The sequence below is a fragment of the Varanus komodoensis genome, unplaced genomic scaffold, assembly GCF_004798865.1.
Source record: "Varanus komodoensis strain SLA01 unplaced genomic scaffold, ASM479886v1 scaffold30, whole genome shotgun sequence".
In the NCBI taxonomy this organism is placed as follows: domain Eukaryota; kingdom Metazoa; phylum Chordata; class Lepidosauria; order Squamata; family Varanidae; genus Varanus; species Varanus komodoensis.
Window position 1 is genome coordinate 12,163,891 of NW_025335762.1, and position 12,109 is coordinate 12,175,999.

General features: G+C 41.6%; 1 protein-coding gene across 8 annotated transcripts in view; it reads right to left on the reverse strand.

Moving 5' to 3' along the window:
• Positions 1 to 2,570: 2,570 nt before the first annotated feature.
• The window catches only part of CDON (cell adhesion associated, oncogene regulated), a 50,197-nt gene continuing 40,658 nt past the window's right edge, over positions 2,571 to 12,109 (reverse strand). For 5 of the 8 annotated variants that reach the window (XM_044437410.1, XM_044437413.1, XM_044437414.1 and 2 more), the window contains exons 18-20: positions 10,963 to 11,042; positions 7,249 to 7,502; positions 2,571 to 6,731 (exon numbers count right to left, since the gene is read on the reverse strand). In XM_044437410.1, the coding sequence (XP_044293345.1) occupies positions 6,568 to 6,731; positions 7,249 to 7,502; positions 10,963 to 11,042 (498 nt within the window). In that variant the 3' untranslated portion in view covers positions 2,571 to 6,567. Of the gene's footprint in view, positions 6,951 to 7,248; positions 7,503 to 10,962; positions 11,043 to 12,109 lie in introns of all 8 variants that reach the window. The other 3 variants (XR_006415443.1, XM_044437415.1, XR_006415442.1) reach the window with 3 other exon arrangements.

Genomic DNA, 12,109 nt, shown 5'->3' on the forward strand with positions numbered 1-12,109 from the left:
CTAGCTCGGCTTCCAGCTCCATGTTCTGTGCATGCAAAACTGGAAGCGTTCCATCCCTGGGCTCTGGCCCGTTCTGTAATGCCCACGGGGAGAGATGCACACTGAGCTCCTTTTGTTTATGGAAGACTGCAGTCATGGTATTTATGCAAAACAGGTTTATTACAGTTGGGGCACATGCTAATGAGTACAGCTTAAAATGTGAGCTTCTGTCACACAGAGATACAATTGCAGTGGAAGCTGGAGGAGCTGGAGAGGGTGCATGAGCATGGAAATGGCTCCATATGGTTCTAAGGTGCATTTGTGCTTGTTTTTTCTCAGTTAGCTATGCAAAGATGCAAAGGAGAGAAAGTGCAGAGATATTTTAAAAAGGAAAAACAAAGAAAGAGAGCTCCTCCCACCCCCTTCCAAAAATCACGTTGGAAACGGAAAACGTAAGGGGTGGTGCTGTTGCACCTTTCCTTCCATCTTGCATGGGGCGAGGCCAGGAGGACCAGCACCTGCTTTCCCCTCGGCCCAAAAGCAAGCACCGCCAGTCCCTTCCATGGGTTGATTCCACTGGAGTCAGTGTGATTTAATTGTAAGGCCATGGAAGATAATCTCACTGACTTTTGAGCAGACATGCATTTCAGTTGGTGACTTGAGCAAGAGGGCAAAGGAGACAAACAGGAAACCTGGAAAAGACTGCAATTTTTTTTGAGGAGGAGGCAGTGGAGTAGAGAGGGAACACCATGGGGTGGGGGCAGCTGTGAAGAAGGCAGGGAAGTAGTGGAGGGATCTCTGGGTTGCTGCTGTTCTGCTGAAGCCAGGATGGGGCATTTCCTTCTCCCTCTGCAGCCCAGGGGCTCCAGAACAGTACTCTAAGAGTAGCACAAATGGATCTATATACTGGAGAAATCGCAACATACGAGAAAACTAGATTGATGAAGAAATCCCTGGGACACATTGGCAGAAACAGAGTGGGGAGGAGGGGTTGGGGTCTCCTGGGTCACACGGTTATAATACTGTCAGCAACATAAAACTTTGTTTATGGCTTAATAGACCAGTCATCAGGGTAAGGAACTATGCTATCTTCTAGTTGTTGGAGAACCCCCTCCACACTTGACCATCAGCCATGTTGACTGGGGATGATGGAAACTGGAGTCCAGCATCACCTGGGCAGCACAGGCTTCTGACACTTGTCCTTCATGAGCCTCTTTTAACCAGCTTTTCAAGATATGAAGGTGGGTGTGATATATGAATTAACCCCCTCGTCAGCAGCTCCCCCATTACTGAGGCAGCCATTTCCACAAGATAGAGTCAGCTGTGGAGATGATTTGTGGAAGCCCCGGGCTTAGCCAGTGGAATAGGAGCGAGCTGATGGAAGAGGAAGGCAGAGGAAGCGACGGAAGAAAAAGCTGTTTGCTCTGTTCATTGTTCGAGTGCATGGGAAAAGGCGGCAGCATCACACATGCTAACAGAAATGCTGACCTCACCGGAGTGGTCTCTCTTCCTTTTAATCCAGTGCCTGTAGATGGCATGTCAACAGCTACTTTACCGCAGGACACATTCCTTCCGCTGTCTCCTAAGAGGACCGTCAGCAATGCTGTGGGAACTGCCAGCCCAGCAAACATCCGTCCTGTCTCATCTGCCGTGGAATCCGTGCATTCTCCTCTCTTGTCAGTGCATTGCTGAGGCCAGTGATTCAGCACCCCTCAGCAACTGGAACAATCAGCCTCTTCAGCAAACAAGGTCCATTTGATTCACCAGCTGGTCTAATGGACTGGTGGGAAGCTGCATTCATTCTGCCCCCCCTCCCCCCCCCCGCTAGCTATTACATTTCAGTACGTAACGGATTTTTTGTGCCAATTCTCATACCCTGCTCCCACATGCACAGAGTCTGCATCTGGCCCTGGAGGCCAAAATCCTCTGCAAACTGCATGTCACGGTAAAATGGCAGTCCACTTTTGAGACGTTTAGCTCGCCCTGGCCAAATTGCCACCATACAGGTCTCTGTCACATTTGCAGACTCCCAGCTCCGGCCAGGTGCATGGGTATTTCCCACTGATAGTGTTACCCAAGCTATGTGCAGCGGAGAAACAATATCGCACCTGCTTTCCTGCCACTCTTAAAAGTTTATAGGAATCCCCTCAAAGGGTCTGAATTAAGGAACTACGGATCTGCCAAAGGCAGCTGCTGGGATTGTCGCACCGACCACTAGCTAGCTTAAGGGATAATTTGCAATGAACTCCTGCAAATTAGCAAAGCCATGATCAGTTGCAGTTTCGAGCATCAGTGCTTGGAAAAGTGTGCTGTACATTTTCATGGCATTTTCACCCATCTTTGTTCATTCTAAATGATTCCAACAAGGAATCATGATTCCCTGACAATTTCTTTATTCGCTTATTCATTTCATTTATGACATGCACGTATATTGAAAAATGTGTTTCTGTGCTTTTTCTTTTGTAGTCTTAAAAAAAACTCTGATAACTTTCTAGGCAATGTACCAGGTAATACCAATTCTGAAGAACTCTGACTTAAATCCCGGAAGTCTGCAATACTAGACCTCAGAAGTAATTACACTAGACATTTGATAAAAGCAGCAGCATTCTCTTTAATATTAAAACACAATGAAAATCCTGCCCAAAACTACATTTAAACATTTGCACAATAAGAATATTACAACCTTTAGAGGAAAATATAGTGTATTTCTTCTATATAATACAAAAAACATGCATCTTTAAATCATTTATTTGCAAAACAAAAGTACATATATAAGAACACTTGTTGCTTAGACAGCAATACTTTACTTAGCCAAGTGACTTTTCAAGGACTGGAAGGCGAGACTTTGATATATAGGACCTTTGTGTGGTTCGGCTGTGTACCATAAGAAAAATTGCTCAAGAAAAGATATAGTTGAAGCTCAAGAAGCTACTCGTGCTGGTGACGTCCTCCTGCAAGTCGTGCCAATTTGAGCATAAGAGGTCACACTTGCATATTCTGGAAGGGATGGAGATTAAAAGCAAGTTTGAAGTCCTTCTGAGGCAAAGAGCAGGCTGCAGTGATGGCAGAACAGGCAGCCGGCAACAAGCTCAACATGGGCAGCTGCTGCGTAATCATAAATAGCTGGGGCTCAGGTCATCTCATGCATAAATTGTCAAAATCATTCCCAAAGAGTCAAAGACCCAAGGGTGAACCAAAGGAAAAGTTTAAAATTCGGGACAAAAATGCCAGGGCGACTTTCTGACTTTGTTCCAAACAACTGGCATAATTCGTATCTTTTTCGTGAGACTGGACTTATGAAAAACTGAGGACAGAAATGCAGCACTTACTCCGCTGTCATCATATTCCAATAGTGAATTTTATGAATGAGAAAAATGTAGGGCGGTCATTCAGGAGAAATTTCATAAGGGCCAAAACACTATCAAGAAACAAGGAATGTAGGCTTCTGCTTGCTTAGCAGGTTCAAAAGCACTCAGTGTAAGCATAAGGATTCAAAACATTAAGGAGCTGGTATTCTGAAGATTTTAAATAAGATGCTGTAGGTCTCATGAAAGTGCTTAGGCGGTCTTTAGAGAGGCTGACAAAATCATTGTGCATAGCAAACTCCGGACAATGACAACTTAACCAGTTACCAAGAAGGATGCTCAGGGTCGTAATTCAGGAGAGGCAAAATCAAGATTTTTTTTTTTTTTTGGTACTGTTTTCTGCACAGAAGTAACTAGTCAGAATTTGAGAGTGGAAAGTGAGTGTGGAAAGTGAGTGAGCACGTGGATCTGAGAAACTTGGTCACCTGCATAAGTTCTCTAAGATTCATACATACTTATGATTGAAGAGAAATGCATGATCCCCTTAAAATATAAAGGCAATATATAACTTTTATAAATAAAATACAATAAAGGGAAAACACTTAAAACAGTGTAACATAATATAAATAAAGCAGTCCTTGATGAGATTCTGCTAATATTACAGATTCTTTCCCAGTCTTCAAATAGGACTCCCAGTTTAATGACTCATACTGCTTGCCTGAATCAAAGTGGCTCCATCTTATGGAAGTGACGCCAGAACCCCCTACATTCTTACATCAAAAGTATTTTCACATTCTTGCTTCCTGAAAAGGCACCTATTTATGCCCAAATCAGCTGTGACACTGCATCTAAACAGGCCAAACTTAGCTTACAGGGATGTGACTCCCTTTCCATGGTGACTTTGAAGTAATTTCTTTGCAGGCTAAAAGCACCGTCAAAATAAGTGTGCAGATGCACAGCAGTAGGTCTAACCATAAACCAAATCAAATCTTGTATACTAATTTCCTACCGAAAGGTGTCCTTGCATAGCAACCAGATAAACACTGCAAATTCTCATTAGGGAGCCTTATTTATAAAATTATATAATATACATCATATATTATATAAAATAATCATACACTATATACACACACAGCATTTGACATTTGCTGCAACAGTTATAAAAATACAGAGCCCGATTTTTAAAATCTCTCTTGCTCTCTCGCTCTCAAACACACGCATGCACGCACGCACACACGCACGCATACACTACTAAGTGTGGCGCATTGCACCTGTGGGCGCTTCCTCCTCTCTCCAAGTCTGCTAGGGCAGGTTGCCCAATCCCCTGCTCTCCACACAGGGGCTGTTTCTAGTTCTTGGCTCCAGCTAAGAAAATGAATTCATATTGCTGTAGGGTAATTGTACATTACATTACAAAAGTATGTGCCTCTTATTCCCAGAGAAGGTATTTTACAAGAGAGAGAGAGATAGTGTGTGTGTGTGTGTGTGTTAATGCCGGTTAAAACTGGGAGAGGAGGAAAAACATGCAGCTAGCCTTGCAGCATGCAATTACACCCTCAGCTTTTTTCTGAGGAATACAGGCAGCTCTCTTAAAGCTGCATATACAGCTATTGTACAACTTAGTGGCAAGTTTGACACCACACTTTAATAGTGCAGGGTGCAACTAGATGAACAGATTCTCCAAAGGCCTGAAAAAGGGATAGACAGCCTCCTGCAACATCTCTCTCCCAGCTGTCCTACTTTAATCCCCATCTTCCAAGGTAAAGTACAGTAAAATTGCAGTAATTTTTGGAAAGCCCAAGGCAAAGAACTCCACTTTGAAGCTTATATTCTAAATCAAATGAACAAAATGTAGTGATAACACATTTCGTCAGCGGCCTTAATCTACACTTGATTGTTTCATGCTCCAGTGTATTTACAAAGCAGGCAAAATAAGAACCCTTTCCTTGACCAATTTTTGGTGAAGTATGGAAGTTTTTAATAGATTTGTAGGATGTGCTCATGCAACCTGTTCCAGAGGCATGTGTGCAACTGGTAACTCATTCCTGAAACTTCTCTCTGATTAGTGCCATATTGTTTGTGATTAAGGATAAAAAGAAAGAAAACATTTTTTTCCCAGATTAATCTGGGCCGATACTCCAGAACTCCTTGCATTTTGGCCATTTGTTCCTCTCACCTGCCATTTTAGAATTTTTAGAAAGGTGGATTGCATGTATGAACCTATCTATCTAATATAACTATGGCCAGATAAAGACACCATGATTTCTTTGCAGAAGAGGCCTCGTTTCCAATCCTGCACAATTGCAGCTGCTTTCCTATATCATGGACACATACATGGTTCTTTACCTCTCCTGCCCGACTTGTTTTGCACAGTACCCCACAATGTGGTTAAAACAGGCTAACCCAATCCAAGAAGGGTGAAGCACGCAATGTACACATTACAGGAACATGGAGCAGGGGAGAAGGAAAGGTTTAGAATGGCAGCATGGGCACGGGTATAAAATACCCACGCTCAACTATTCCACACACCCTGCAGTAAAGGCTAGATATATTTTTTCCAATAATGCTTGCTGCAGTGACATTATGTTGTCTATTTTGTGCCTCTTGCTAACTGGAATTACCATGGCAAGAATTTTATATCATTATTATTATTCCATACATACTATCTATCTGCTAAAAATCATCACGTCATCCTTTGACTAGATTTACTTAAATGATCCTCACTGTAGGCTTGTAATTGGTCATGTAGCACTAAGAACCGTAAGCGAGTCCAGACTGCTATGCTTCCATATGCAATTGTTTCATTTTAGGTTTCTTTAGAATTAGGTGGTGTCAATTTCACTAATACATTATAATGGTCAGAATGAAATTGCTTTGTTTCCATTTGCATAGGACTAACCTGTTGGATTATACTCCGAAAGTACAAATGACAAGCCACAGAACAATTTGGATTTGAACTACTCCAATAAACAGGTTTTCTAATGTTTATACCTCACTGCAATCATATTTTTCCAGTGACCACTGTCAAAGAAAGGCACTGATACGGTCCCCATTATTACTACATAGCTTCAGACAGTCACAATGATTTCATCCTGGGATGGGTAGGAGGAATTTCTCAAGGCATAAATAATATGAAAAGGCTTTAAAACATACATTCATAGGACACTGCATCAAAAATAATAATAAATAGCAATTCTTATAATTAACATCCTGCTGTCAGTCCCTTTGAGCGACTCTGCTGTGCAGTTACTGGCTTTAAGTGGGGTGGGGGGGAAGACGCTTCTTAAGTCTCTTGTATTTGCAGCTGCTGAAGGCCCCCCAGGCTGTCTAATGCAGCGCCATTTGAAATCCTTTCGGTCTTTTCATTACAATCTTTCGAAAGAGGTTGAAGAATAAGGGAGCTCCAGCTCAACACATGATTGGATGTTTCCGAATGCGCACTGTTATCTGCAAATCAAGACGGAGCTATTAGCATCCAGTTGCCTGGCACTTTTGCAACGCAAGGATCAGCACCCCAAAAGGTGCCATGCAAGCCCTGGCAGGCTGAGAAGCAAGAATGCCACCGGCTGACTCGTCAGTGTCTTCGCACCCCCCTGTCCTGCAGCCTAAGTATTCAGCCCGATTAATCTTCATTGTTGAAATATAATAGCACAGTTGAAGGTGGTCCTGGCAGAGATTTAAATAAATTAGCACAGCAATTAGAATAAATCAATCATCACAAGATAATCTAAGGCAATATTGGATGAAATCCATATTTTTAAAAGAAGCTCATAATTCAGCAAAACACCTGAAAGGCACCGACACAAACTTCCATTGCATGGATAGGGAGTTACAAGATGCCAAAGTATTTGATCTCAGACTGATCTGGGTTTCTGTACAGTCAAGCTAAGATAGTCTGGTTGTAAATGAACAGCAACTGTCTAGGAGCCAACTCTTTTTTCGCCTTCCCCAAACTCTGGCCTACCTTCTACACAATCTGTACTGAGCGGGTTCACATTTTCTTGGTAACAGGAGTCCTGAGGAGACGGGGGCGCCACCTTCTCCTCACTGTCTTCCTCCTTCTCCATGCTGCATCCTGGGACTGTGGAGGCGAAGCACATAGCAACCATCACATGATTCAATGGTTTCATTTCCAAACTGTCCTGCTGATAAGGTGCTATGATGGGCATTGCAGGGGCAGTGCTGTTGCCAAAAGTGCCACTGGTTTTAGAGAAACACCTAAAAAAAACCCCAACAAAAACATGGAAAATAAAACCAGTAATGCTGTTACCGAGCAATAAAATACACACAATTATTTTGTTATTGGTTGTCAAGGGCTGTCTTGGACATTCTTGCTGAGAAAACTTTGGAAAAATAACTAGTGACTTCCAGTGCCCGCTTGCTCTTTGAATTTGTAACGTTCACCCTATTAAAGTGCTGCTGATAGAGCAATTACACTCAATAGTCAATCCTTCACCATTGTAAACCTAGAAAGTGAGAACATGTTTTCCGAATCTTCCCAGAACAGACCTTGCAATAATTCTCTCTCATTTGGAGTGTGAGAGGCTAGTCAAGCAGGAAAGGAAGTCAATTCTTTATAGCTGAAGTTACTTAGTCATTGAAAAACAAAAAAAAGGCAGCTTACAGAAAAATCCTTTGTAGATATGCCCAGCACTAACCCAAAGGGTTGGGAAACTGCCAGTGCTATAAATATTTGCAGCTGGAAAACTGACTTCCAAGGACACTAAGGCAGTTATCCCCCCCCCCCACCCTGCAATATTCCCAGAAATGCTAACACACACTTAGATCTCATTTGTAGATAACAAATACATCACACCCAAATCTATTTAGGGCAGTCACACGAGCTGAAAGTTTGTGACACAAAGCCTCTGAAGAGTAAGGTGTGTGCCTCTGAACGATGATATGATTCACTGAAATAGCAGATCCGTTCCGTTATACTGATAACTCATTTCAACCTCTAATACAGCATTTATATCCTGGCATTCATGTGAGGTTTACTCATGTTTACAGGGGTTATTAGGCCTGGTAGTAGCCTAAAAATAATAGATTGGATCCAGACTCAGTCATGACTAACTTGTCCCAGTGATTTCAATGGATCTATTTGATGCATGACTAAACCCGGACGCAGCTCACAGAATTAGAACAAGAGATTGAAACAAGACATGGGAGATGAGCTTCCACCAACAAGATGGGCGGGAGGGAGACTATTGGTGTATACTTTCCCTGCATTTATTCACTTTTCATGAATGTTATGGTTTGGTTGCTCTCCATAATACTCATAGGAAGGAGATAATTAACATGTAACTCTGTCTCAGATTATTCCTTGGCAACCATAGCACTCAATGTCAATGGCTGTCAAAATATACCCTAAAGCTACATAATATTTAGCTTTACAAAATGAAATTTTGTTATGTGGAACTTTCTTCATCCACAGAAGCAGAATCATAATCCTAATTAGAAATGCTTTATTATTTATACAGTGCCAACAACATACTTGGCACTGTAGAGATGAAAAAGGCCACTCTGTTGCAAGAAGCTTATTTTTGTCTAAGTTTTGCTGGCTGAGAGCCAACAGAGAGAAAATGCTCTCTCTGAGAAATTTTAAACAACATTTCCAAACCTTCAGCCTGGTTTTGTATAGCCGGGACCGAACTACCAGTTCACAGTCTGTTTTGTCTTTTGGTCTGTTTTTGTTTGGGAAGGCGGCGCATCGTGTTTAGCTTACAATCCACACTGAATATATAGAATGCTGGGGGCTAGGAATTAAAGCAAAAGTTTGTGTCTGCACTAAGAAGGATCTAAATACTTGAATGACTCAGAACACAGGCAACTACAAGCACTGCTTGTACAGTTCTGGGGTGGCCTTTGCATGCGTCTTCCGTACAGAAAGGCTAAGACGCTAGTGTAGCAAGAATGCCAAGAAAATTTACAAAGGACAACATGAAGCCACCATAGAACTTTACAGTACAACTTGTTTTTAAAAATGTGCTTACTTAAGGTGATAGAAAATAAATTAAAAGAGGCTTGAACAAAAACATTTGTGTTTGTTTTATACTGAGGGGCAAGAACCTGGCGACATTTTGCCCCAAACTTAAATGTGGTTTGCATGAAGAGTTTTCCTCTACACCACAAGCCACTAAGTTCTAAATATACAGTGACACAAGGAGTATGTTTTATCTTCTGTAAAGTAGAATGATTCCTTCAGGTTTATTTTGAACAGTCTGACTAGTAAAATGTTAGCCCTGAACTGTAAACACTGGGTTTGTTTGATCTAAAGGCCCAAAGAGTCAGCCAAGACCAAAAGTGCCCGAGCACTTAACACTGGGCATTCTGCGTGCTCCCCAAGAAAGCCACACGCTTCAAGCCGGCCACTGATTTGCTGATAGGAAGCTGTAAAATGAAGCGACCTTAAGAAAGGCTGCCTGAGCTTCCACCCACACACTGGCATTTGTGAATCCTGCTCTCCACTGTGCCTCCAAAGAACGATTCCTGAAAGCTGAGTTTCCCTGGAGGAATCCCAGCTGCCATTAGAAAGGAAAAGCCAAAGAATCCAGGAGCACCGAGCACACACGGCACAGTAACTAATTGGCTTTTGTTGTAACAGTTTCTAGAATTTTGTAGGTCAGGGAAGGGAAGCAGGTTGGGCACCTTTTACAAAAGAGATATTAAGACATCCAGCAATGCTCGTATACCAGATATACATAATTTGATTATCTTTCCCTATTCAAGGAGTCCCTAAACACCCGAATTATCTTGGTGTTCCTGAAAGTCTTCTTTTTCCACAGCCTCACAAACATCTAAATATTATTTGAAATGACAACGGTTCAAATGAGTCTGCCCAAATCTGGTTCAAGAACCGGGCATAAGTTTGTACTTGGCTACGGCTTAGGACTGGATAAAGGCAGTTATTGTTCAAGTTCTGAGGATTGCTTCTGTGCTTCCTTTGGGGGACACATGCATTTAGTTAGGCCAAGATCATGTAATTCTACTCAGTCTTGCAAAATACGCCACTTAGCAAAGTATGTACCATCACAGGATTCTATATACCTCTATATGTACATGTATGAGCTTATTTATTCCATACAATAAGGAATTAATTGTTCCACTAAGAAATCTCACAGCATGTTGTCCACAAAGGAGTGATTTGAAAAATACATGTGATATTAATGGTGGCAAAGAGCATTGTGGCACTGAATGGTGTTCAGATATACCTGGTGATTATGTTATAAAGCCTGGATTTCTGGTTGCCATGGAACCTGCCCTGCATCACACAAACATACTCTTATTATGAACAAACTGGTTCTCAATTTCAGAGACCTATTTTATCTACCAACCTTTCAGCTCTTAAGCTGGAGGTCTCATACTAAACTGTGCAGCAGACAGAGAAGAGACATATCCTGCACAACTGTCCTGCCATGTGGTACTATAAAGTTTGCTCTGCACTAAAAATATTTAAGGAATTTCAAGAAGTCATAGATGAGATGGCAAAATCTTAGACTGACTATTTCCAGAAAACAAAGCACCTTTTAGGAATGGTAAATAAATCTAGAACAAACATCAGGAATACAGTATCTCTGCATGAAAACTATTAAAATGCATAATTGTGATGAATGATCTGAAGTAACTGAAACCCAGAAAGCTAATGTTCATGTCTCTCTCCCTTCTCTGGTTGATTTACCTATTATTGTTCCTACAGTTCCGGCAGCTCGCACACTCTGAAGGGTCTGTCTGAGGCATCAGTGTGTAAACATCACCACCCTGGAAGATTTGGGGGCGGGGAGGACAAGAGATTAAAGAATCAGAATAAATATAAATGCAAATCGTTAAAGATTCCATCTGTGACAGCTAGACCAGCAGGTATAACAGATTTCGTTTCAATCTGTAATGAAGGTTGCCATTCATTTGAAAGGCAGGATACATAGCATTGACAAAAATTCTGTTTTGCAAGGTCAAGATTTCAGTATGTGCTCCAAAGCAAAGAAAGCAGCTGTAGCTTAAACTTGTACGTAGTAATTTTGTTGGTCCTATTTTCAGCCTGAAATACTCAAATCTAATTTAACAAAACTGAAAAGCTCCACACTGATGACAAACATGAAAATAATTGCTTCTTCACTGGGGACTTGTGTCTGTCTGTGGAGACAAGTTGTATGTATATATGGTTGATGTGACAGAATAAATCTGTCCAGATTTCTTGCAATTACTCCAATTAGATCAGCTTGCTTCACTAAACTCAGTTTTGAAATGTTTTATATTTTCACAGAGGCAATAATTCAACAGCCAAGAGTGACTGGGGGTGAGAGAGATTTTCAGCTGTTGGTTTTGGCTGCAGAATATTTTGCAAATAAAAATGCTTACATTAACACATACGCCACTGCTTAATACTAGGTGGAGGTAGATTTGAGGAAGATTTTAAAATAGAGCAGTACAGGTGGCAATAAAAACCTGCATTTTGTTTAACTTGGAACTCTCGAATCAGAGCAACCTGGTTTTGCACACAAGCCTTGGATGTCTTTCACAGTTTCAGGTTGCCACATCTCTACATGATAAACCTGTTTAATGCATTTGGCTCTTCCTCAGCAATGAATCCTGGGTACAGGAGTTCTGGTGACGGGGGCAAAAGACTAAGAAAAGGTAGTGTGCATAATCAAAACCCCAATTCCACACTATCTAATTAGTCCTTGTGTGCACTTTTAAGCTGAAGGGGACACAGTAAAAGCATAAAGGCTGATTCTCACTTCATCTTCTGGTATGGTGGACAGCCAAACACAATATATACATAGATGGCTCTTATTAAATTCAAAGAACATGATCAGAGCATACCCTTT